Source organism: Diorhabda sublineata, chromosome 8 (assembly GCF_026230105.1).
Source record: "Diorhabda sublineata isolate icDioSubl1.1 chromosome 8, icDioSubl1.1, whole genome shotgun sequence".
In the NCBI taxonomy this organism is placed as follows: Eukaryota; Metazoa; Arthropoda; class Insecta; order Coleoptera; family Chrysomelidae; genus Diorhabda; species Diorhabda sublineata.
This window is the reverse complement of record NC_079481.1, coordinates 8,818,315-8,845,118: the sequence shown is the minus strand read 5'-3', so window position 1 is coordinate 8,845,118 and position 26,804 is coordinate 8,818,315. Positions and strand designations below refer to the sequence as shown.

The 26,804-nt window shown below is 32.8% G+C and overlaps 4 protein-coding genes and 1 non-coding gene across 5 annotated transcripts; 4 read left to right on the top strand and 1 right to left on the bottom strand.

The window, feature by feature from the left end:
• Positions 1 to 10,078: 10,078 nt before the first annotated feature.
• LOC130447205 (T-cell acute lymphocytic leukemia protein 1) lies at positions 10,079 to 14,375 on the top strand. The gene is made up of 2 exons (XM_056783888.1): positions 10,079 to 10,319; positions 13,270 to 14,375. Exons 1-2 carry the CDS (start codon positions 10,283 to 10,285, stop codon positions 14,196 to 14,198), a joined length of 966 nt encoding a protein of 321 aa, XP_056639866.1. The 5' UTR covers positions 10,079 to 10,282; the 3' UTR covers positions 14,199 to 14,375.
• Positions 14,376 to 14,807: 432 nt separating this feature from the next.
• LOC130448518 (U11 spliceosomal RNA) lies at positions 14,808 to 14,938 on the top strand. Its single transcript, XR_008910342.1, has one exon. It is a non-coding gene; the product is annotated as a U11 spliceosomal RNA (small nuclear RNA).
• Positions 14,939 to 14,986: 48 nt separating this feature from the next.
• On the top strand, positions 14,987 to 16,905 carry LOC130447204 (uncharacterized). Its single transcript, XM_056783887.1, has 3 exons — positions 14,987 to 15,441; positions 16,016 to 16,095; positions 16,158 to 16,905. The coding sequence occupies exons 1-3, from the start codon at positions 15,204 to 15,206 to the stop codon at positions 16,758 to 16,760; spliced, it is 921 nt and encodes a 306-aa protein (XP_056639865.1). The 5' UTR covers positions 14,987 to 15,203; the 3' UTR covers positions 16,761 to 16,905.
• On the bottom strand, positions 16,900 to 20,922 carry LOC130447203 (26S proteasome regulatory subunit 7). Its single transcript, XM_056783886.1, has 7 exons — positions 20,748 to 20,922; positions 20,658 to 20,695; positions 20,286 to 20,599; positions 20,060 to 20,228; positions 19,712 to 20,002; positions 19,414 to 19,655; positions 16,900 to 17,176 (listed from the first exon to the last, which is right to left on the bottom strand). The coding sequence occupies exons 1-7, from the start codon at positions 20,818 to 20,820 to the stop codon at positions 16,999 to 17,001; spliced, it is 1,305 nt and encodes a 434-aa protein (XP_056639864.1). The 5' UTR covers positions 20,821 to 20,922; the 3' UTR covers positions 16,900 to 16,998.
• A 905-nt stretch (positions 20,923 to 21,827) lies between these two features.
• On the top strand, positions 21,828 to 26,236 carry LOC130447452 (kinesin-like protein Klp10A). Its single transcript, XM_056784267.1, has 9 exons — positions 21,828 to 21,947; positions 22,039 to 22,188; positions 22,484 to 22,590; positions 22,642 to 22,836; positions 23,133 to 23,442; positions 23,708 to 23,940; positions 24,003 to 24,222; positions 24,279 to 24,493; positions 25,761 to 26,236. The coding sequence occupies exons 1-9, from the start codon at positions 21,854 to 21,856 to the stop codon at positions 26,115 to 26,117; spliced, it is 1,881 nt and encodes a 626-aa protein (XP_056640245.1). The 5' UTR covers positions 21,828 to 21,853; the 3' UTR covers positions 26,118 to 26,236.
• Positions 26,237 to 26,804: the final 568 nt, after the last annotated feature.

The window sequence follows — 26,804 nt, the reverse complement described above, 5'->3', positions numbered from 1 at the left end:
CCCCTTTAACGATATCTCTACGGTTTATTTTTTAAATGGAAATTTCTAAAATAGCCCCATTCGCCCCTAGCTCGTACGGATATTGCTTGTCTCCAGATGTTATGCTGTAATCTAATAGTTAACCTAAACAGACGAGTCAAGTGCGCATCTGGAATTCTTTTAAACATAGTAGGCGGTAACAAGGACCACATCTGGTCTAACCAATTGTGTGTTTTCCCCGTATCCGCTTTTCCAAAAATATCATCACTCGATTTATTTAAACGTAATCGTTAACGCGAATTTTTCATTCTCAACACTATAATAATTATCGAAATTAGTAAATAATGACGCGCATTTTTTAATACAGGGTGCTTCTAAATTCGTGCAACAAAATTCTTTTCTATAACACGTTCAGAAAGCGTATGGATCGAGTTAATTTAAAAATGATTTCCCTGAACTACTTAAAGACATTTTGAGTCAAAACTTGTGGTTCAGGCTGCTAAACAACGTGTGGATTAAGTCGAAAAGAGCCCAGACATCGGCCTCCTCGATCTTCAAAGTTTTCCGTCTATTTGGTTACCTTAAATCATTTGTCTACAATTGATATCAACAATTTAAACAATCGAATTCAAACAGCCTCAAAATTTCCATGTTGTGTGGTTATTTCCAGTATTTATTATGAATCGTATCAAAAAATAAATAAATTATAATCTGCAGCTATTGGTTTCGGGAAAAACATTTAAGAATAAAGAATATTTTTAAATGAAATAAGTTATGATTTCGTTTAATGAAACTACATCTCGAAAAAACGGTTTATGAAATAAATTCACCCCCGTATAACGTCACGGGAATATTGAAAAACTACTCGTGGTTAGTGTAGAGTTTCACCGAAGATAAAAACTCCTTATAAGGGTGGTATCTCTGAAAAGGGTGGGAAACCTTAATTTCAGACTCCTCAATTTTGTAGCACCCTGTATATTTCACGATTTACTTTTTTATTTCGTATTTTCAGTTCGTTTCGGGATGTAACAATTCAAGATGGTTTAATTTATTGACTTGAACCCTTCGATGTCGTTAGACAGGTCGTGAGGTTTGCCCAGGCACTCGCAGATAACTTGGTCTTCAGTTTCCATGCACGAGGGGCTCTCCGGATCATCTGTCCAGCTAAAAATTCGATCTGATTTAGCTGAAGAAGTTGCTTGGTGAGTCAGGAACCCCTCAAGCTCTAATGAACATCGTGGTACAGTATTTTCATATAATATTTCCAAATCGGCGGAGAAGAAGTCGAGGATAGATAGAATGGCCTTCGCGATCACCCGATCTAACATGATTAGATATTTTTTCCATGGGAATAAGTGCAACTATAGATTTAAATGCAATTAGATCTATCACGTACGAAACGTTGAATCAAATTAAAAGACAGTTTTTTTATTTAATATTGCTATAATCATTTTAGTAGTATTTTACTGAAACAACTTGATTAAAAACTTAAAAATTAACAGTTAAGGGTAGAAATTGCTTTTTCCACGTTAAAAAACGTCTTAGATTATTATTCATACAAATGTAATCATGAATTTATTTAGTTTTGTTTCTACGGCGCCGATTCCATAACTGATTTCTCGGAAACCATCTCGTGGAGGCCGACAATGAACCAAACCAAAAACGAGGTATGGATTGTCGAGGCCGTCACTTCATCATCCACATCTTAGATGGTAATACGCCGTGTTTATGTCGGATTCGAAGCCGCCGTACTGACGCCGAAAAGTCCAACACCCACTACATAAAAGAATATTATTTATAAAATTCCCTTAATAACATAAAAGTACAAGAAATTGTTGTTTTGGTTATGGAAAAAGTATATTATAAATATGAATACAATAATACGACGAAATTTATTTGATTTTATCAGTATTTAAAACGAAATATGTTGTTTGAATGATTTCAAAGTGAAAAAGAAACATTTAAATTTCAATAATATTCGTAATTTGTCGATACACCCCGGTATATTAGTGAAAACATGAAACTAGACACAACCATAACCATAAAATCCCTAATTATGCTAATTGTCATTAAAAACAGACTCGCCACGCTCGCCAATAGAAAAACATAAATTCCCTGTGCGATGTGATGACTAAGAAGAAGAAGACGATGACGTCTTTATAGCAACATCCATATGGCGATCGGTGCAGATACCTACAATAACAAATTAAAAACAAATCCGTAATATGTAGATATGTACGATGGTATGCTGATGTGGAAGGGAAAACACAGATGCGAAGTTGTAAATCAGCATTATACCAAGACTTGGACGAAACGAGAGAGTCGAGGGACGGAATAGTGAGAAGTGTTTTTATGATACGGGTCGTTTGCACCATAACAATGTAAAGGATATTTGATATAAATATAAAACTCTGATTTTACGCAATATCGGATTTCTATAAACTTCAGCAAACTCTTCGAGTATCATTCTATGAGTTTACGTAGAAAAAAATTGTCATTTCTATAAAGGATGTCTCATTAATAATGACATTTTTTAAAATTCACTCTGTTTATAAATCGAGTAGAACCCATCGTATTCTATGATTATAACCCAAAGTTCAACAAACTCATCGAGTACCATTCTGTGAGTTTACTTACGAAAAAATTGTCGTTTTTCATTTCTATAAAGGGTGTCTCATTAATAATCACGTTTTTCAATGTTTACTCTGTTTATAAATCGAGTAGAACCCATCGTATTCTATGGTTTCAACACAAAGTTCAACAAACTCTTAGAGTACCATTCTGTGAGTTTACGTACAAAAAAATTGTTATTTTTCATTTCTATAAAGGGTGTCTCATTAATAATCACGTTTTTCAATGTTTACTCTGTTTATAAATCGAATAGAACCCATCGTATTCTATGGTTGTAACACAAAGTTCAGCAAACTCATCGAGTACCATTCTGTGAGTTTACGTACAAAAAAATTGTTATTTTTCATTTCTATAAAGGGTGTCTCATTAATAATCACGTTTTTCAATGTTTACTTTGTTTATAAATCGAGTAGAACCCATCGTATTCTATGGTTTCAACACAAAGTTCAACAAACTCTTAGAGTACCATTCTGTGAGTTTACGTACAAAAAAATTGTTATTTTTCATTTCTATAAAGGGTGTCTCATTAATAATCACGTTTTTCAATGTTTACTTTGTTTATAAATCGAATAGAACCCATCGTATTCTATGGTTGTAACACAAAGTTCAGCAAACTCATCGAGTACCATTCTGTGAGTTTACGTACAAAAAAATTGTTATTTTTCATTTCTATAAAGGGTGTCTCATTAATAATCACGTTTTTCAATGTTTACTCTGTTTATAAATCGAGTAGAACCCATCGTATTCTATGGTTTCAACACAAAGTTCAACAAACTCATCGAGTACCATTCTGTGAGTTTACGTACAAAAAAATTGTTATTTTTCATTTCTATAAAGGGTGTCTCATTAATAATCACGTTTTTCAATGTTTACTTTGTTTATAAATCGAATAGAACCCATCGTATTCTATGGTTTCAACACAAAGTTCAACAAACTCATCGAGTACCATTCTGTGAGTTTACGTACAAAAAAATTGTTATTTTTCATTTCTATAAAGGGTGTCTCATTAATAATCACGTTTTTCAATGTTTACTTTGTTTATAAATCGAATAGAACCCATCGTATTCTATGGTTGTAACACAAAGTTCAGCAAACTCATCGAGTACCATTCTGTGAGTTTACGTACAAAAAAATTGTTATTTTTCATTTCTATAAAGGGTGTCTCATTAATAATCACGTTTATCAATGTTTACTCTGTTTATAAATCGAATAGAACCCATCGTATTCTATGGTTGTAACACAAAGTTCAGCAAACTCATCGAGTACCATTCTGTGAGTTTACGTACAAAAAAATTGTTATTTTTCATTTCTATAAAGGGTGTCTCATTAATAATCACGTTTATCAATGTTTACTCTGTTTATAAATCGAGTAGAACCCATCGTATTCTATGGTTTCAACACAAAGTTCAACAAACTCTTAGAGTACCATTCTGTGAGTTTACGTACAAAAAAATTGTTATTTTTCATTTCTATAAAGGGTGTCTCATTAATAATCACGTTTTTCAATGTTTACTTTGTTTATAAATCGAATAGAACCCATCGTATTCTATGGTTGTAACACAAAGTTCAGCAAACTCATCGAGTACCATTCTGTGAGTTTACGTACAAAAAAATTGTTATTTTTCATTTCTATAAAGGGTGTCTCATTAATAATCACGTTTTTCAATGTTTACTTTGTTTATAAATCGAATAGAACCCATCGTATTCTATGGTTGTAACACAAAGTTCAGCAAACTCATCGAGTACCATTCTGTGAGTTTACGTACAAAAAAATTGTTATTTTTCATTTCTATAAAGGGTGTCTCATTAATAATCACGTTTTTCAATGTTTACTCTGTTTATAAATCGAATAGAACCCATCGTATTCTATGGTTGTAACACAAAGTTCAGCAAACTCATCGAGTACCATTCTGTGAGTTTACGTACAAAAAAATTGTTATTTTTCATTTCTATAAAGGGTGTCTCATTAATAATCACGTTTTTCAATGTTTACTTTGTTTATAAATCGAATAGAACCCATCGTATTCTATGGTTGTAACACAAAGTTCAGCAAACTCATCGAGTACCATTCTGTGAGTTTACGTACAAAAAAATTGTTATTTTTCATTTCTATAAAGGGTGTCTCATAAATAATCACGTTTTTCAATGTTTACTCTGTTTATAAATCGAATAGAACCCATCGTATTCTATGGTTGTAACACAAAGTTCAGCAAACTCATCGAGTACCATTCTATGAGTTTACGTACAAAAAAATTGTCGCGTTTCATTTCCATCATCTTTTTTAAAATCATTTTTCTTCATGAATCTAATTAAGTATAATTAATCACTTAGTACGAGCCGTGTAACTAGCGCCCTCTATAAACGTATCCGTATGTAACGTGATAAATTTGAATAATCAAAGTAAATTTCCAATTATTCCTCAATTTTCAATATTTTATCGAAACACCCAGTATAAAAGATTCACGAAAACGTCATAGTGTAAGTACATGGTTCTAAAAACATCCCGTATATTTCTATTTCGATGTCATAACACAAAAATATGTTTATATTAAAAAAAAATCGAATAAATGCAATCGTCGAATAGTTTTATACCAAATGACGTTTATTTACAATGAGAGGCGACCATCTGGTCGGTGGCATTCTTCTGGTGTAGCACTACTACTTGTGCGGTATTATTTATGGCGAGTCTATGGCGCCAGCTGGCCACGGTCACTGATCCAAGCTGGCACTAGAACACACACACATACACACACACACACTTACAAAACGCTATAGCCGTTCTCTTTTTTCTCGCATCTAATCGCGTGTTTCGTCTCTTTCTCGCACAGATCGCTGCCGCCAGTCGACTATGCCGATGCTTGGATGCTGGACCGGACAATCTACGAGATACGGGAGAGTCTAATAGCGAAATAACCATACGTAATACGAGGGTAGGAATAATTTTTTATCTTTTAAACTAAAATAAATCGAGCTTTACCGATTGGCCGGCGTGGCATTTAGTTTTGGAAGCGATCGCTGCCTTTCCTTGCCAAAACAAATAAAACAAAAGAATATCTCGGGTAATGGAAATATTACAGTCGCCAAATCGACGAGAAAAAATTTTCTATATTCAAATTAATTTTTAATTCAATACTCGCGATTTATAAAATCTCTCGTTTATTATTATAAATACACTCTATTATAGTATATTGTTAATCACTTCAAATAGAACTAGATCGGATAAAAACTATTTACTCGGCATCTAACCACGGTATCTCTAGTCAAAAACACCACCGTTGTGGAGCTAATGCTTCAGTCTCTGAAGACGATAACGTGCGTCAAACAGTGTAATTATGAGTGTAGGTGTAGTGTAAACAGTGTGTTCACCAACGGTTCTAAAAATTCCAGCAGAACGAAGCGTCCAAACGATCAAGCAGAAGTTGAACACGATGGCCGAAGAAAAATTGTCATTGGCCAAAAATATCAGGAAAGTTGTGTTCAGTTTTAGAGCCACCCCACCAGAATCCTACCCAGGAAGGAAATTTCGGACCGAATCAATTAAAGGTGTCAAAATCACCTGCAATGTTCCTTGTCAGAGGATCCAGGTGCACTTTTAACTCTAACTAATATGGCGTTGTAACTTAGTGCCTTGGTTCGCGGTTATTTCATGTTAATCAACTTTGTTCGTCCAGGATGCCAATTTCACTAGGACTGAAACACAGTTTGATAATTGTGTTTTGCATTCCTCGAAGTCGTCTTCAAAGCACTGCTCCTGAGAGTCATAGTCCACTTCCAGCAACCCAAGAAGAACCTCGAAGAGAGCGGCGTTGTCTACGACGCAGAAACCGCAAGGTATCCGCACCAAAACAAGTCCAGGCCACCTTAGATACTATATTTAATGAAGATTTTTCGTTCGACCTTCATATTAGTAAAATGATATTTCAATATTAATAACGTAACTGATTAATTTCATGTTTACTTTATTAGATTATATTAAAAGTGAATAATATTCATTCTTGGTAAAATATAGTGAAGAAGAAGAAGAAAGTGACTCAATTAACTCGTACTTCTTGATAACTAACACTAATTCAATTCTTGAGAATAAATTTTTGTAGGACCATAAATTTATGAATACGACAGGTACCAATAAGGTATATGCTACCTGTTGAGAGGTGAGCCGGATATAGATTGTAGCTTTAGTCAAAAATTGCTTTATTATCATCAAAATTCTTAAAAGTAAGTAATTTAGAAAGTCGATTTAAGTATACGGTTATTATAAAGTGAAATACTTAGTTCGTAAAATATACAGTGTTAACTAAAATAAATAATGTATAAAAACAAAACTACTTTTTACAAGAATCGTTAAAATTGTGTCAAGTTTAATTCGTTCCTTTGGCCAAACTATCAACTTAGATCCGATCCTCACAGAAAAAAATCAATGTGAGCAATATCAGGTAACCTAGGTGGCCACTCTATAGACCTACATCTTCCAATACACCTCCAATATTTTACTAAATTTTCTCTAAATCGAATCTCTGGTACATACAATGATGGTAATTCGTTGTTATTTTAACTAGTCCCCTTATCAAATCAATTTTCCGCAGACGTTTTCCAGCTGTCGGTGTGTTTGTGACGCGAGAGCATCTCCTCGCCTAACTTTGATCGAAAAGTGTAATAAATCGAGGGGAGAGATAAAGATTGTAACGCCTCTGGCGTTTGTATAATCTTTGCCAGATGCATTTGACATTTTTAATTCATCAGTGAAAATCTATAGCTCGGCGTCGCATGATTCATATATCTAAATTGGATTTTAACTCGATAGAATTATCTATTGATGATATTACGAGGTTTGGTCAATAAAAAACTACATTGCGCGTCTAGATGGCGCCCTAGATGGGTGACGAAAAGCAGGAACAATGTACAAATCAAACTGAGTGTTATAAATTGTTGCAAGACGTCTACGGGGGCAATTATCTATCTCGTACGCGTGTTTTTGAGTGGTTTGAACGCTTTAATTAAAACACTGAAGTCTAGGTCACCCCAACTCCGGAAACAGTGACTAAAATGAACCAAATCCAGATGATTAATCGCCGATAATGTAACAGTAACACGACAAAAGCCTTAGAAAAAGATCTGCTTCGAAAGGGACTGGATTTGAGTCGATGGAAACGGTAAACCGGAGCTCCTGAGGGTCCTTACCAAAGAAGACTTCCAGCACTGCTTCGATTAATGGAAAAAACGTAATGGAAAGTAACCAGTGCCGTTATTTAATAACCAGACCTCGTATATCGATCGGACGCGATTTTCTATCGAGTTTAAGCTAAACAATGAAAAAAACTAATATCAGATAGATGTCCTATTATCAAAATGTTGAACCGGATCTAAATTTTTAAGTTACAAAAGATAAATAAATAAAAAAAAAAGAATTCTAGGGGAATTCCAACTAATATCACATTTTTTTATGGTCACATATTTCTATTTAAAACTACATTTTTGCATATATTTAAAAACTTGGTTGATAGACCAGTAATACAGTTTAACAGCCAAATAATTGGAAAAACATTGTAATTTAAAGGTATTAACACCGCCCCCGGTACCTTATACTCTATAATTTCAGGTACTCTGCAATTCTGGTTTCTATTTTTTCAGAAAAACTGCTAAAATCGCGGGAATTATCTAAAAATAGACAATAATATCCCAATTTAATTAACAACGATACCAAAAAGCCGAACATTACGTTGGAGGAAATATTTTGTTTTTTGTGATTTCAAGTGATTGATAATAGGGATTTAGGGTGTTTAAATACATTAAAAACCAAGTAATGATGTCGATCCATTCTGTATATCGATCGATACCTCAGACAAAAAGTTCATCCTACTAACTTCGTGAGTTTGCATTGATTAACAGACTTTACCATAACTGTTTGTGTAATTAATCGAAAATAATAATGAATTCATTCATATCGAGCATTTTTTTTTGTTTGTTTTAAGTTAATTTTATACCAAAGTTCAGGTCTTTTATTTATAGATTGAAGCAGCTAGTTTTAGAACAGTCTTTTATTCAAATAATTTATTTGTAGCAAAAAATATACGTTAGGGAAATTACATCGTTATATAGATTATCGTGTGGTAGCACTGATTCATGTTTGACAAGTGTCAAATTGGATTTAAAGGTTTACTCTAGTCTGAAAAAATTTGAAATGTCACAATTGCGGAACGTCGCCGCTTTCGACATAAATAATTTCTTCAATGCAGATTTTTATGTTTTTTACAATTTTTTTATTGTATATAACATTTTAATAATGTATCGTCCAGTCAGCTGTCAAAATGAAATTGTTATTTAGAGGTACCAACTCACTACGGATAATTACCAAAAATCTTACACGAAAGTGCGTTCGAGATTTGTTCTAATACCGAAACAGATAAAATATTATTTCGTTATAAATTATTTTTGCTGACGATCATTTATATTATCTGAAGAAAACGTACCACGACTAATATTTCAATCGGCGTCTTAATTCTTTCCCATAACAGTGATATTATGAGATAAATAACAAACAATAATTATGGAATTCAAAAGAAATCGACCTTCACGAGACGTATTTACAAATTTTAATACCGGGGTTTTCTAATTACATAATTAGATGTAAAAATTTGAATATTTGAATTTCGTTAAGCATCCAAAGGGCGAAATAGTCGGCGAAATCGTCTCACAAAAGAAACACCACCGCGTTTTCCGTCCGTCCGTCCACCTGACGATTATTACAGTTTAAAGTAATAACACGCCTTTTAGGTTTTATGGCAGCTTCCCCAACAATTAGCCCGTCTGCCAATGGGTACCTGTCGAAGCGTGATGTTACAAGTGGCGTTAAAAAGCCAAATACCCCCTACCAGGTACCTGTGTTGTTGTAACCTTCTACCGAAAAAAGTTTTTGATGAAAAAGCGGTCCACCTGCATCGCTAACTAACATCGCGTAGCCCAACGAATTCCGAACAGAACCGTATCCAAAAATAACATAAACAAATTCGATTACCATAAATAACAATAATAATAATCGTAAATCTAAATATAAAGTGAGGTTAGACAACGACATCTGTCAATTAAGTGATATTTTTTTTTGCAGCACTTGTTATGGTAAACCTGCTCTATACATACATATTTTTATTTCCAGATGTTTACGATCATATTTCTAAGAGAAAAATAATGATCGTAAACATCATCGGATTTGAAAAACGGAAATATTTTCGTGGAAAACGAAACTAGATTGATATAAATCATATTTAAGTTTGTTTTCCATTTAACACTTGTATTAGTGTGTATTTTCGATTTTGAAATGTATTGTGGTCCGTATCTGTAAATTCCGAAGCAACGGGCCCTCTGCCCTGTTACTTCTCACACTTAACAAGTCAGCTTGGCCAGACAGCTGGCGCCAAAGAGTGCGCCCACACCCCCCTTCCTCCTTTTCGGGGCCGTACAACTGAAAACATTCAGTATAGCGGCCAGAACGGAAAGTACGTCCGTCAGTTGTTCAGTTGAACCAACGCGAGAAGGTTGAGGATACTAACACAATAAAAAAAAAAGAGTTCAAAAAAATATATACGCGTCGAAATAATAATAAAAAAGAAGAAGTAAAATTGTGCCATAAAATTTTAGTGTACTGTGATACATAATTGAATTATTGTTTAATGGGATTATGACGAATGGTGATTGTTTTAAATTTTGCGTCAACGGTTAGTATATTTTCAATTTTTTGTAATGACAAATTATTTCAATTATAACTCTTAAATTCATATACGTAAAGGGAATATCACACTTTCCAATTATCAATTACCACGAATTGTAATTGTGTATCCTTAAGGGCCTATTACACGATACGGTAATTGATGAACAAACATTTGACTTTTATACAGAACGTTTTGTTTTAAAAATTAAATTGATATTGTGAACGATATTTATGGTTAAATCACCCCCCTTAAAGATAGTTTTTTTAAATATTAAACATCTAGAAATACGTACTTGAATGTACAAAATATCATAAAACATCGTCAGGCAAATCAACTAAATCTCTTATAAATCCGATTAAGGGAGTTTAAAACATCATTCCATCCAGGTAATAATTTTATTGGGGCTTGACAAGTGAGTCCTTTTCATTGTTGAAAGATTTACTGGGGGCAACAGGTGCCCCTTTGTTATTATTTCCCGGCCAGTAGATTAATAAATATATTTTATAATAGATACAATTTTCTAGCTAACTTTTAAAGTAAATCGATATCGTTGAACATAAAATAACAGAAAGTGTGTTAAATATACAGGGGTCGGCATAAATTAAGCGAACGTTCTCAAAAAATCTCGTGGGTTTGTATTTTTTGAGAATCCGTGACGAGCTAAAGTTATCTGGAAATGTACAACACTCCCAAACATCCAGTATTTCGTGTTGATAGGCAGACCAACACTCACAATTACATACGCGTTTCGATAACCAAGTTATCGTCTTCAGAAACTGTTTAGTCTCTGAAGATGATAACTTGATTATCGAAACGCACTTCAGACAGTATAATTGTGAGTTGTTGTAACTTGTAGGGCCTTCTCAAGGATCGCGTTCCGACTTACAAACTGCAATCGAAGAAGAAGTTTCAGTATTGAAATTAACTAGTTTTTTTTGGGGGGGAAAAATTAATTTTTTATTTTATTTTATTAACGTTCTTTATGAGATTCGATGTACCAACTATGGAATTGTAAGCCGCGTTCAGGTACATTGGGTTATCGAAGCTATTTTACATTCGAAACCTCGGTTTGGTTTAGACGCATGTAAATGAATAAATTAACAAAAAATCGTTATGAAAATTGAAAATTAATATTATAGAATGAGAAAAATGCTTAATAAAACACTTAATATTATTAAATATTTGATATTTTTTTATTGATTGCGAGTTTAATACTAATTCCTTGTAAACAGCTAAACAAATTGAGTTAAAGTGTGTTGAAAATAGAAAATTTTAAATTTTTTATTACTGTAAAGATATTTGGACAATTTAAAAATCTTATAGAGAGAGTCCCTGAATTTATTGAGATCCTAGATCTACCAAACGTTAGTTTTTACGATTCTTGGTAATAAATAAACTCTTTTCGTCATTCCTCGGAAATACTTCACGTTTTTGGGTTACCCCAGATGTTATTCATTCAATCTGTTTATTATTTCTCTAAAAACATGTGTTATAACTCAAAGTAATAAAATAGAAATCGGCCTTTTGTCATTACGAACCACTTTCTTATGAACACAGTTTCCAGTCATATTTTCGCTCAAAAAGGATCGAAAAATTTCACGTTTTAAATTCCCGAAAAATATTTCTTCAATACGAACCGAGTTTTTGGCACTAAAGTGAGAATTATTCAAAAAATTTGTGATAAAACAATTTTTTCTAATGTAATGAGAGGACCAATGAATTTTTTGCGTAACGTCGAAATTCCAATAGAAATGATTCAATATTTTTCACAATACCTACTTTATTTTGATGGTCGAATCCATTTATAACCGACGAATGTTTATTTTTCCTGTTCTATTTGTCGAAATATACCCGTGGATTTTCACGTGATTTTTTTCGTTTTTAGAATTCCGAACACTAAAAATAGTTGCGAAAAGTTTTGGTTTGAAAATTATTTTCGGGTTTACGAGCGAGCGTGGGATTTGAATAGATAGAAAGAAAACGAACGAAAAAAATGTGTAAACATCTGAAATGATTCACAATGGCAAATTTTTCATTTTTAAACCCGTTTCCTGTCGTAAACAAAACATCTGGATCGATTTTAACTACGATATTTGATTAATAAATCTTCGTTTATTAATATTTTTTATAATTATTAATTGAATCGTCGATAATTAGAACACAAAAACATTTTTATGAAATTATTTTCGGAATTTCTAAGCAATCCTTTGGAAATTAAGTTATTTTTAACATAATCTGACGCCCTATCTTGTTTTTTTACGCTGCAATGTATATTTACACTCCCAACTAGATTTTAAAATAGATTTCATTCAAGATATTCCATGAAACAAACATCTTTTATTAGATCTTATTTAATTTAAATCAGATCGTATAAACATTCGTCAAATTCTTGGGAAAGGAATAATTAAACATTCATAATAAAACATACTGTATATTGACAATTGTTAACAACTTGCGTCAAATATACCTCACGTCCATTTTTACAATACGAGGCGTGATCAAAAAATACGTACAACGTCAAAAGCCCCTCTAACTACGAATTAACAATTTTCCAAAAAAAAAAAAGATCAGAATTCATTGCTTGAATTATCTGCCAAGCCGACATTTTAGTTTTTCATTATCGAAACACAAATTTTGTTTCATTTTTACTACTGAACGGCGAGTTGTACACATATTACAAGTCGCCGTTAACCCGCCTATGAAACTGTTTTTTCGATAACGTTCAAGCACAAAATCACCTGCATCGTTGCCAGTGTTCACTCAATATAAATAATACACGCTGGCAACGTTTCATTTTGCTCGGTTTGCAAATTTTCGACATATATCTGTCAAAAAATAATTCACTATACTTTTCAATAGTACCTCGTAAAAACAGCAAACTTTTAATGTAGTTTTTTTTTATATATGTTTCGAATACTTTTTGTTCATATTTTAAATAATGGAATATTTGTTGCAGATCTCAAAATGGCTGTACCTTCGGAAGATATGGGATTCTGTTCGAGCGAAGATTATCTGGAAAACGAGATACATTCTCCTACGGACAGCTCTGAAGATAGCGTAGAAGTTAAAGTATCCGTAATATCGTTATCGAATAAAAGAAGAAGAATCGAAGCGGCTCCGACGGAGACATTCAGCGGTCCGTTAAAGAAGAGGATGTGTTTGAAAATGAAAGCGGAAATAAACGGAAATCACCCTTTTCGACCGTGGAGTCCGACGCCGAAGCAAACGGACAACGTTCAAATAAAAAAAGAAGCGGAAGAACCCGTCGATTTTCAGTTACCAAAAACGGAGTGCCAACCTAGTTTAGAGGAAAAATCCGAAATTAGTAATTTCGCGCCATATTTTCGACCGCCGTCGCCTATTAAATTTTATAGTGCGTCCGAACCGGTTCCTTTGATTAAAAAGAAAGAACAAGTGCCTAATAACGAAGAAATCCGCGTACCAATTCATCCCCAAATACAAAGTATCTCGAATGCCGAAACCGAAAGACTAATTCTTAAATCGTCGGAGATATTTCCGCCTCTACAAAATTCCGCGCCGAGTACCAGTAAGAAATCTTCGGAAATACCTCGTAAGGAACAGAGAAACTATAAGAATATGACGAGAGAAAGGAGGATAGAAGCTAACGCGAGAGAAAGAACCAGGGTGCATACGATCAGCGCCGCTTTCGAAACCTTACGAAAATCTATACCCTCTTATTCGCATAATCAAAAATTATCCAAGTTGTCCGTTTTGAGGATAGCTTGTTCCTATATAATGACTCTGTCTTCCATTTTGAGCGACGAAACCGATACTAAACCTTCCACGTCCGAGTGCGTCGAATTAGTCACTAGAACTATACAGAGAGAAGGCAAACTTAGAAAAAAGAAAGATGACAACGATTGAGACGTCCTGTATATCAATTTGTTTTACTATATATATATTTCGAGTTCCTACATTCTCAACTCAATTCCAGATATTATATTGTTCACGGAAGCTGCCAAATTATATATTTGTACTTATAAGTTACGCTGTATATAAATTTTCGATAATATTTATTTCAATTAAAAATTATTATTTTTATTAATTGCGTTTTACTTGAACCCTATCATCAAAAGCTAGTTATATTTATATAACCAGAGGTGATCACTTGAATTTACCCCCGTATATAAAGATAAACAATTTATAACCACTAATCTAATTGTCAAATTATTAATCTTCACTCTGTAAATATTTATTTATTCTCGGTTCTTTTAATTAAATGACAATCGATAATTTTGACATATTACGTGTTTTATAAACTCTTGAAAGTAGGCAACCAGTTATACTGAAGTATGTAAGATAAGTTACATAACTTCAAATACTATACACCTGTTTTAAATTAAAGTGTTCTGTAATTATACTTCAATGTATATCGTAAAGTTTAGTACTTGACGTACAGATGGGAATAGCTACGGCGTTTTACTACTACTTTAAATGTATATATGTAATGGCACGGTTTATTATATCATTATTAAAAAGGGTGCTTGTTACTGGAGAGCATACGAATTCATACGGGTTCGTAGGGTATGGCAATCAAGACATACCCAGCACGTAATTTTTGTTACCGTGGGGCTGTCTCTTGGCAATGTCTCAGAGACGCCCCCTTTTTATTAAAATTAAACAAAATATTAGTAAAAATGACGCAAATCAATAGTGTGTTTCTTTGGGGACCATAGAATTGTTAAAATTGTCAGCACTGCGTAACTTATCGAACCAATGGCGTTGCGACGAATATCCGAACACGAAACGAGCAACGAATCGAACCGAGCAAAGATGAACGTTTGACGTGAAGGTGTGTCGCCATGTTTGTAGGCTCGCGTTGATCATTATTTTGTTTATATACAGTGACAAAGTGATTGTGTATTAAATATGGATTGGGACGAAAACGAAATTCTCAAATTTATCGAAAGTTACGAGCAACATTGTATTTTGTGGGATCCGAAACACAGAAGTCACTACAACAAGAAATTAAGAAATAAAGCGTGGGACGAAATTGCTGCTATAAACAATAAATCGGTGGATAAATGCAAAAGAAAATTGGCTTCGCTTTTAGCTACCATGCGAAGGGAAAGATCAAAGATGAGGAAAAATATTTTAGCAGGACGAGGTAAAATAAATATTTATCGATATATTTTATAAATTTAAGATTAATAGGTTGTTTTATAATTAGATATGTTATATACAGGGTTATTAAAAATACAAGTTAATTTTTTCGTGTCATTGTGCATGCGTGTAGGGGAGATAAGTGCAAACAAGAGTTTTATCAAGAAGAGGCTTCCGGAACATATTTTTGTCAATACTTCCCTGTAAATTAGTACTTCCGGTTTAATCGATAATTGGATCGGTTTATTTCCGGTTATAAAGTGAATTTATGAAAGTTTCTATTTTGGAGGGGTCTTTTTTAGGGCTTATTTAAAAAGGGGAATAATATACAGTATCAAAAAAAGGTAAAAATAATTGTTGGGGGTGAAATTAAACTATTTTGTTGTTAGGCTTACTTTAATTTTGATTAGGTTATCTAAAAACTTGGAAGTTAATCAATTTAATCAAGGGTATCGATAAATGGATTATTGTACGATTTCGAAAACGCTAAATTAACGTGTTTTCGTAACATTGTGATTAGATACGAAAATATTTCCAAAAAATTATAATTTCAAAACATAATATTTTTTTTTCTGTAGGTTATCGAAGTACTTGGTTCGCGTTCGAAAAATTCAGATTCCTATGGGGTAAAAGCAAACTTCACGAACCAACAAAAACGGTAAGTAGTAAATGAATTACGACTCGCGCCGTATCATTTTCCGAATCGAATTTATATTGTAGGAAATGCAGGAAACGCAAATAGAAAACGGCAGCGTAGAAATGACGTTAGATAATGAAGAAATGATTATGGATAATCAAGAACAGGAAGTCTGTTTGGAGGACGTCGACGAAGCGCCGATGGACAACCCCTCGGACGAAGAGAATTCTTTCATTCTATCACCGGCGATAATTCAAAAGAATATACCGAATAAAAAATATTCAATTAATAAATCGACGTCGAAAAAATCGAAGGAAAATCCGACGCCGAAATCGTTCGATAGCATCCTACAAGAACTGAACCAAAAAATCGAAATTCCGCCATTACCCGAAGACGAATTCGACGTTTTCGGTAAAATGGTGGCGGTACATTTGAGACAACTACCCCTAAACGCAGCCCTCGAATGCCAATCGGAGATATTGCATTACATCGTCCAAAGGAGATTGGGTCGTAATGCGATGCTTTCGGATATAAATAGACACTATTCGCAATTCGTTCCGACGCCCTGTATATCTCCGGTACCATCCAACGCCTCCTATTCCAATTTCATCGAAGAAACGCCCAACAACGACGCCCAACCCATCGCGAATCATCACATGACTATCAAAATGGAAAATCTCAGATAACCGCGTCGATGTTGTAATTTTTTTTTTCGCGGGAAAGGAAAGGAAATTATCCGACGCGCCTCGTAACTACTTGGATACAAACAATTTTTCGATCGATACAAAACGAATACCGAAATAAGGATACAATAAAATTGCTTAATTGAAACGAATATTTTATTAACCTAATTTTTTTTAAATTTTATTGGTAGATGAAAAAAAAATACAAAAACGAAATCGTTTTTTTTTTGTAGACGATGAATTAATTGTACGTCATGTATCTGGGTGTAGCTGAAAATTTGGCGTACGATTTGATGACTTTGTTGACGGCTTCTAAAAAGTCTTTTTCCGTTGCGACTTTCCTCCTTGCCCTTATGGCGAACATACCGGCTTCAGTGCAGACACTCCTTATTTCTGCACCCGTCGAATTCGGACATAACCTGCAACAATAACGAGTTTTGAATCATCAGAAATTTATTCATCCAAATAACAAGCAAATTTGTCCATTTATAGCATAAAAATCTTCTAAAACACATAAACCAAAAGAAAAATGCTGGGACTTCCTATATATATATATATATATATATATATATATATATATATATATATATATATATATATATATATATATATATATATATATAATCAGAATAATCATAATCATAAGTATTTTTATTCATATTTTAAGAATATAATTAAGCAAATTGTTTATTTTACTCATGGTATAGGAGACAACTTTATAATTCCCCATAAAACAAGACCAAAACATTGGGACATCCTGTTTAAATCGACATTAATCATACAATGGGTATTTCCATTCATATTTTAGCACTTTTAAGCAAATAATTGAGCAATTTTTGGATTAATTTGTATATTTTAGTCAAGATATCGAAAGGTATCTTAAAATTACCATAAACCATGACCAAAACTATGGGACATCCTATTTAAACCCACAATACTCATTAAACAGGTATTTCTATCAATATTTCAATAAACTCAACAAGATAATTGAGCGATTTTCGGCCTAATTTATTTATTTTAGTCAAGGTATCGAATGGTACCTCAAAATCCCCCGTAAACCAAGACCAAAAGCATGATATTGTGTTTAAACGAACAATAATCATTTAATGGGTATTTCTATTCATATGTTAATACTTTTAAAAATATAATTAAGCAAATTGTTCATTTTACTCATGGTATAGAAGACAACCTTATAAATCCCCTTAAAACAAGACCAAAACCATGGGACATCCTGTTTAAGCTCACAATACTCATTAAATAGGTATTTATATTGATCTCTCAATGCTTTTGAGAATATAATCAAGCAATTTTTGGTATAATTATCAATTTAACTCATGATATCGAAAGGTTCCTTAAAATCCCCCATAAACCAAGACCAAAACCATAAGTCATCATCCTTTATACAATTATAATAGTCTAATCGAATAGCTTTTATAAACATATTGATTGAGTCTTCATTTCATATTAAAAACACTATAATCTGAGATGAAAATATTGGACACCCTTTATATAATCAAAATATATATTTTAGAGGTAAGTTTAATTGAATTTCACGTTTTTACTGCCTGTTCTATTCATATACAAATATAATTTTGAATTATTACTAGTTTTATTGAAAATCCTATAACATTCCCGACATGTTTCCTAAATGCCAATAATGGAACTAACGACAGGAATTTTTATAAATTCTGTTAGTTTTACAACAATATGGAACTTCCAAACCTCATAAACCATGAACAAAGTAATGAGACATCCTATATAAAATCAAAATAATCTGATGTTTCACATGAAATTCATTTACATAAATATTGCAACACAATTCTTCACCTAATGTGTCTGTTTAGTAGTCTGTTAGTATCAATAGGGATCTTTTAAAACTCTATATACAGCAAGACAACCTGTATAAAATTCAAATAAACATTTCCAACGTATTTTTAATGGTATTCCATGGATTTTGGAAATATTAACAAACAATTTGTCTGTTTAGTTTTAACTTATCTATATGGATCTCTCAACCCCCATAAATGAGACATTCTGTATATAATCGAAAAAATCATTTAATAAGTATTTTCAATGCAATTGTATCACTTTCATTACTTCTCATTGATATGAACCTTTGGAATCCCATAAACCAAAAGTGAAATGACGATACATCCTGTATATAATCGAAATAATCATACTACAAGTATTTTCCATGACTTTTGACGAACATTACCATAATTTTTTAGTCAATTTCTCTGTTATCTTTACCTTTTCGATATGGACCTCCATAAACTAAGAACAAAACAGCAAGACACAATAATTACTCAAAATAATTATTTTATATGCTTTTTCAATGAAATTCTATAAATTCCAACAATTCTTGAGTCAGTTTAACTATTTAATGTTATCAATAATTTTTCAGCTATTATCTATCCTAACCATATGGATATGAATTTTTCAAGTCCCATAAAATAGGAGCAAACCATCACGGCATCCTGTATTTAATCAAATCAATCATTCTAGAAGTTAGTTTGAAGCAAATCAATCACTTTCGGAAATATTAAAATAAAATTTTCCAAATAATTTGCCCTTTGATGATATGAACCTTTCAAACCCCATAAATCAAGAATGAAATGATGAGACAACCTGTATATAAACGAATTAAACAACTTACCTCGCCAACAACTCAAAACGAATATCTCTTTCGACGGACATGGACCTAGCATGAATTTTAAAAATGTGACTGCGGCCCTCCAAATCCGGAAGTCCGAATTCTACTTTACGATCCAGACGTCCAGGTCTCATAAGAGCGGGGTCTAGAGTATCCGGACGATTCGTTGCCATGAGTACTTTGATATTACCCCTAGGATCAAATCCGTCCAATTGATTGATAAGTTCCAACATGGTACGTTGAACCTGAAAACAAAACGTCAGTGTGTATACACGTCAAAATAGGAATTTTATAATTTCACCTCGTTATCGCCCCCTGCACCGTCGTCGAATCTAGCTCCGCCGATAGCGTCGATTTCATCAAAGAAAATCAGACATGCCTTTTTGGATCTCGCCATTTCGAAAAGCTCCCTAACCATCCTCGCACCTTCTCCAACATATTTTTGAACCAATTCTGATCCAATGACCCGAATGAAGCAGGCGTCGGTTCGATTGGCTACAGCTCTAGCACACAGGGTTTTACCGGTTCCGGGGGGACCGAAAAGAAGAACTCCTTTGGGCGGTTCGATACCCAATTTAACGAACTTTTCTGGCTAAAAAAAAAAACGTTATTATAATCGAATAAATTGCGTGAAAAAAATATTATTTACATGTAATAAAGGCGTTTCGACGACTTCTCTCAATTTTTCAATCTGTTCTTTACAACCTCCCACATCACTGTAAGTGACGTCAGGTTTTTCTTCTACTTGCATCATAGTTACCGTGGGATCGATTTTCGGGGGTAGAGGAATGTGAATTTGGTACTTGTTTCGATCGACGCTACAACCAAATTGTTTGATTTTATCATTCAGTTATGATAATCCCGTAATTACTCACCCGACTCGCATTCCTTCTTCTATATCGGTAGGAGCTACAGAATCCGCTAAATCGACTACGAATTTTGCGAATTGTTTAACGTTTATAATGTATTTGGGATCATCGGTGTCGGCGTTGATGATTTTAGTGCATCGTGCCACTTGCAGAGGTTGCTCGTTTTGTAAAGTTTGTTTATCGGCCGCTAAATCCCATAAAGCGGGTGGTGCTAGACCTGTATCGGATTCTTTTATCCCAGTTAATTCGTTGACTCTTTTTATTATAGTTTGGATATCTTCCTCGCACGTTTTTATAGTTTTAGTATACTGTCCTTGCCCCTAAATATAGTCATTAATTAATACCGTAGAATATACAATGTACGTTAATAGAACTCACATAAGTCTTTAGAAGTGCTATATCACCTTCGTCCAAAGCTAAAAAATATTTTATAATAAAATATAGATATATTGATAATTGTGTATTTACCTTTTATTTCTTTTTCTGGCTCTTCTTTTTCATCCTTAATTTTTCGCATATCATCTCCCAAATGATCGGGCATTTTACTATTTTATTTTAAATAAGAAAGTTCTATTTAAATCTGTTTAGGTGGAAGATTACAAGCACAATTTTCGTTCCAACTGTCAACGTCACTTGTCACATTAACTTTTAGGTATTTTTTCGCGAACGCGCTGATATTTAAAGGTTAACTTTTATCCATTGAACGTGAAAATATTAAATAGTTTTTTATATAGATAAATTAAAAAAGATGTATAATTAAGATCGAAAAATTCATTAGCAAATATTTATCGGCTTGCCTTCATCTATTAGTAATAGATTTTTTTGTATTTAATCGATTTTGATCGAATCTATACAAAATTTATCTTTTGTAATAATTTTCTATTCTTCCCATAACTTTATTCACAAAATTCAACCCCGAATAAAGATTGATTGTATTGTAACATTCTTCGACTCATCGATGCTTTTTCATTATTAAATAAAGGTGTTATTTCGTACAAACCCGCTCGTTGTTTGGTCAATATATCTAGGAAATTAGAGACCCGAAATTTTCTTTCATTTAGAGTCAAATTTAATGTTGAGTTTACTTTATATGTAAATATGTCGTTTCTTAAAAAATATTTGTTACTTCATGATAGTCGGGGTGAGTAATAGCTTAGTTTAGTAAATTATTGTTCCGTATTGTTTCCAGTGGCGTAACATACGTAAAAAAAACTAAGACAAAAATCCTGTTGTTTATTATAATTTCTATGTATAAAATAATTAGTAATATATTTAAATAGGAGAAATAAATAGTAAATTAATGGAAATTTAAGTGGAAAACGTCTTTATAGATGCGGTAAAGTGTTTTAGAAATCGTTTTAAGATCCCCTGGGAAACCACCAACATCGACAATATTCTACAAACGATGAAAAATTTTATGTAATAGTTTGTATTCAGAAACGTATTTTTATAATAATTACGACGCGTACAAATAAGGAATATTATAATTGTAAGGTTACCGCCTACAGAGAAATTTCCTTTTCGGTAAATAGAGGTCAAACATTATTTATTATTGAAATTGAAATCCCGCTAAGATGGTGCTCGGTTTTTTCATCGGTATATTCACAATAGTATCCGACATGTTTTTTCGTTTTCCGACCTTTTTTACTACGACACAAAATCGAAAAGGTATTTAAACGTTGTTTATTTTAATTTTTGACGCGAAGCGTTTTGGCATATAGGTACGAAAAAACGATATAATTTGACAAATTTTTGACAGGTGGAAAAATGTTCCCATACCTCATAGAAGAAAGAGAATGTAAAAAATTACCAAAAAGTGAATCTTCGCCAAGTAGAAGATGTTCGGTCGATAGAGGGGTAACAGCCGATAATTCTTCCGGTATACACAACTTTTCACCGAGGGTCCAAAGTAAGAATATTTTATTTAGATAATTATTTCGTATAACGATTATTCTCCTCTTCCTGCGACTAAATTTTTTGTAATTTCTGTTTCTCGAGCGATTTAACGTTGGAACGAATTTGGGACTGCTTTACGACAGCTGTCATACGATTTGTTGTTTTGATAACCTAATTTTTATATAATTAGGTTATAATAACCAACGGTTATTTAAACACGACCAATTTATATATTTTTTTTCTTAACTCTCTCAAAACTGTCACCTTTTAAATTTTCTGCTTATTTTTTTTTCTAATTTTTGTTCAAGATTCGACGTCTCCGTATTCTAGTCCGCCCAAATCTCCCAATACGAGAAAAGGACACAAAGCGAAAAGAGATTCTTTGATATGTTATAAATCCGAAGCTGCCAAAAAGGTAAATGACGCGATTAGAGTATTATCGATTAATTATTAATTGTTATTGAAGGTAGAGCTAATAGCGAAAAACCGAGACGAAAGGAGACAAAGACAAGCCGACGAAAGAGCTCAAAGAGACCAGATTCACAATATGGGTCAAAACAATCCGTTTTTCGAATTACATCAGATGATACAAGAATATAGAGCAACTCACGAATTTCGACCTCTAACCGAAAACGAGCCTATAATCGAAAATCAAATAACCGTAAGCGTAAATTATTAAACTGTAATAAAAATCTCTAATATTAGAAATCAAATAGTCGTAATAGTAAATTAAATATTTTTGTATGAAATAAATTTTTATTAGCGACGCCTATGGAATTATATTTATTCATAATAATGACAGAATAGTTTTTCGACCTTATTGCACGTGTACATAAGATCTAAAACTTGAAATTTCTCGCGTACGCAACGCCTACTAACGAGAATTTCATTCGCAGTGGCGTATCGTAAACTTTTAAATAAATAAAAATATTATAAAGAAATTTATTATTATTTTAGGTTTGCGTGAGAACCAGACCGTTAAACGAAAAGGAAATAGCGAGGAGAGAAGTTGACGTAATTTCTGTACCGACGAAAAATCAACTGATAGTTCACGAACCTAAACAGAAAGTAGATTTGACTAAGTACGTCGAAAATCAACATTTCCGATTCGATTATGTGTTCAACGAAACTTGTACCAACAGCATGGTGTACAAATTCACAGCGATGCCGTTGATAAAAACCATATTCGAAGGGGGTTTCGCCACTTGTTTCGCGTACGGCCAAACCGGATCCGGCAAAACTCACACCATGGGCGGAGAATTTAACGGTAAGACGCTTTCTATTCCAGATACTTGTTCAGAAATTTGAAATTTTATAAATAAATGCATCGTCCTATGGGAGACAAATCTAGTAAGTGGTTAACCACAGTGTGAAATGTTAGAAAGTGCATTGTTCCGAAGGAAAATCATTGGAAAAACTTCTCGGAGATTTTTGAAAGGAAACATGTTGTGCGGAAACCGTATAAATTAGGATAAAAATTAATTTAGATGTTGTAATATAGATTAATTTAGATTTTACGTTTACCATTTCAGGGAGAATGCAGAATTTCAAAAACGGCATATACGGTTTGGTGGCGCAAGACGTTTTCAATTATCTGAACAAACCGAAATACGCGAAAATGAATTTGACGGTGTCGGCGAGTTTTTTTGAAATCTACGGCAAATTGGTGTTTGATTTGTTGACGAAAAAAAGTAGATTGCGCGTATTAGAAGACGGTAAACAGCAAGTTCAAATAGTCGGTTTAACAGAAAAAGTTGTTTCCAAAGTGAGATTTAATAAAATTATCATTAAAAATCTGTTTTAAAATCCGTTTTTGGCGTTTTTTAGGTGGATCACGTTCTGGATTTGATACAGAGAGGTAGTTTGGCGAGGACGTCTGGTCAGACGTCAGCCAACAGCAACTCGTCGCGATCTCACGCGGTATTTCAAATTATTTTAAGAAGAAACAATTCGAAGCACGTCGCCGGAAAATTTTCTCTAATCGATCTAGCCGGTAACGAACGCGGGGCAGATCACAATAAATCGAACCGACAAACGCAGATTGAAGGTAAAAATATGAAAAAAAAAATGTTGGAATTCTTTTCAATTTCGTTGTCGTTTAAGGTGCCGATATCAATAGAAGCCTATTGGCGTTGAAAGAATGTATCCGGGCGTTGGGTCGGAAAGGAGCTCACCTCCCTTTCAGAGGCAGTAAATTGACGCAAGTTTTAAGGGATTCTTTCATCGGGGAAAACTCCAAGACTTGTATGATCGCTTTGATATCGCCGGGAAACTATTCGGTCGATCATACTCTGAATACGTTGAGATATGCGGATAGGGTAATTTCGACAAAATTTATCTTTAGCTTTGGTCAAAAAAAGTCGATATTGCATTGATTTGTTCCTTTGTCATATTGGAATTGAAAGATATTCGGAAAATTTAAAATTTTGAGCCCTCAACTTATTCATATTTCAAGTACCTCACTTGGATTTATTAATTTTTTTTATTTATTCCAGCGAAAATCTGTAATTTTCCCATTTAATCATGTGGCAATTATTAAAGTCACCCTATTATCGTCTCAATTCACACGAATCGTTGAATTTCTACATATTTTGACTAAAAACTATAAAACAAAATTTGGATTTTTTTGAAATTTTGGTGGGAGCGCAAGGGATAATCATTTTTTGCATTTTATACTAATCTATATTGAGATTAGTTCAATTAATCACGTGAACAATCATATAATCATCCAATTATTGTCCTGTTTCATATAAATTGATGATTTGTTACTTATTTCGTATGAAAACAATTCGAAACCGTTTTTTTCAAAATTTTGGAGAGAGCGCGGAAAATAATGATTTTTTTCCCTCAATTAATCACGTGAGCATAATCAAAGTCACCCTATTATCTTCTCAATTCGAAGGAATCGTTAAATTTCCACAATTTTTGCCTAAAAACTATATAACAAAATTTGGATTTTTTTTGAAATTTTGGTGGGAGCGCAAGGGATAATCATTTTTTGCATTTTGAACCGACTTATGTTGAGATTATTTCGATTAATCACGTGAACAATCATGTAATCATCCAATTATTGTCCTGTTTCATATAAATTGATGATTTGTCACTTATTTCATTGGAAAACAATTAGAAGCCATTTTTTTCAAAATTATTATCAAAAAGATAATAATTTTTTCAAGTTTATAGCTTTTTTTTATCGAGCGATAACGTAATTAATCGCATTAGCATTCATATAATCATCAGAGTTTTTTTAAATTTTGGTGGATGCGCGAGGCATAATGATTTAAATTTTTTTTTATATCGAGTTTAATTAATAACGTATGCTTTTAATAAATTCATCTAACTATTGATTATTTTTTTCTTATTTCAATGAAAAACTACGAAATATATTGAAAAATCTTTTTTTACGAAATTTTCGTGAAGGCCCATACTAACTGCCTTTCATGGCAATTTATATGACTTTTTAGTTAAATTAATAGCACGAGAAATTTGTTTACCGAAAATTCAAAATATTTGACCATTATATTCGAATCAGTTATTATGTATTAACTCAATTATTAACACTGTTTATTATTTATTTGCTCGCAGGTAAAAGAATTGATAGCTACCGATAATGGAATGATGGACGACGGTTTGATACTTTCGATTCCACCGGCGGAAGACGACGACGACGAATCTGAAGCTATAGAAGAGGAGTTGTTGAGGGCGGAAGAGAAACGCCTCCATTTATCTTCTTTGGAATGGGAATTGAGGGAGAGTCAACGACAAGCGATACAAAGTTGCGTCGATTTTCACGATTTGGCGTGTAATCTATACAACTCCTTCGACCGACACAGTGGAATCGAATACGCGAGGCAATGGAAGAATCTAATTAACGAAGCTATCGACAATTTGAATGCGGCTTTAGTTAAAGCTAACGAATTTTCCAGTGCGTTACATCAATAAAGGAAAACGCAATTTTGTGATTCGGCTTTTTTCGAAATTAGTCCCTCATTAAAATTATTATATTTTTTTAAAAGTTTGTTTTTTTCTTATACTTCGTAATATACATAAGATTTTTTAAATATTGTCTTTTTTATTTTCAAATTAACACTACGACCCTTGAGCTACCGATTAAAACACGTTTTATATAGGGCGAAATATATATCATATCGAAAAAAATATAAACGTTACTAGAAACTAAAAAATTATTAATTTTTCTTAAAATTCAAAAAAAAAACTACTACTTTGTTAAAAATATACTAAATTCAATTTCGATTAATGAAATTTCAAAAATTAAATAACTTTCGTAAACATTTGAACACAAAAATTTGATTATACATCGAAAATATTTCAACAATAATTCCTATTCTTCTTATAGAATTCAATAATTACTTACCCTTAGCGTAATCTGTAACAAAAAAAAGAAAACTAATAATCAAAATTATTCATATTAATTAGTATACAAAAAAATTCCCATAAAAATATAATTTATTATAATAACCTACGCCACTGGATCAAATACCAGACAATTTCTTGGAACTAACACTAGACAGAATTCATAGAATTGGCGGGAAAGGAAAACATTGGGAATAAAATAGTAAGTAATATTCGTAATATTTCATATTTGAATAAATTTTTATTTGCAACTAG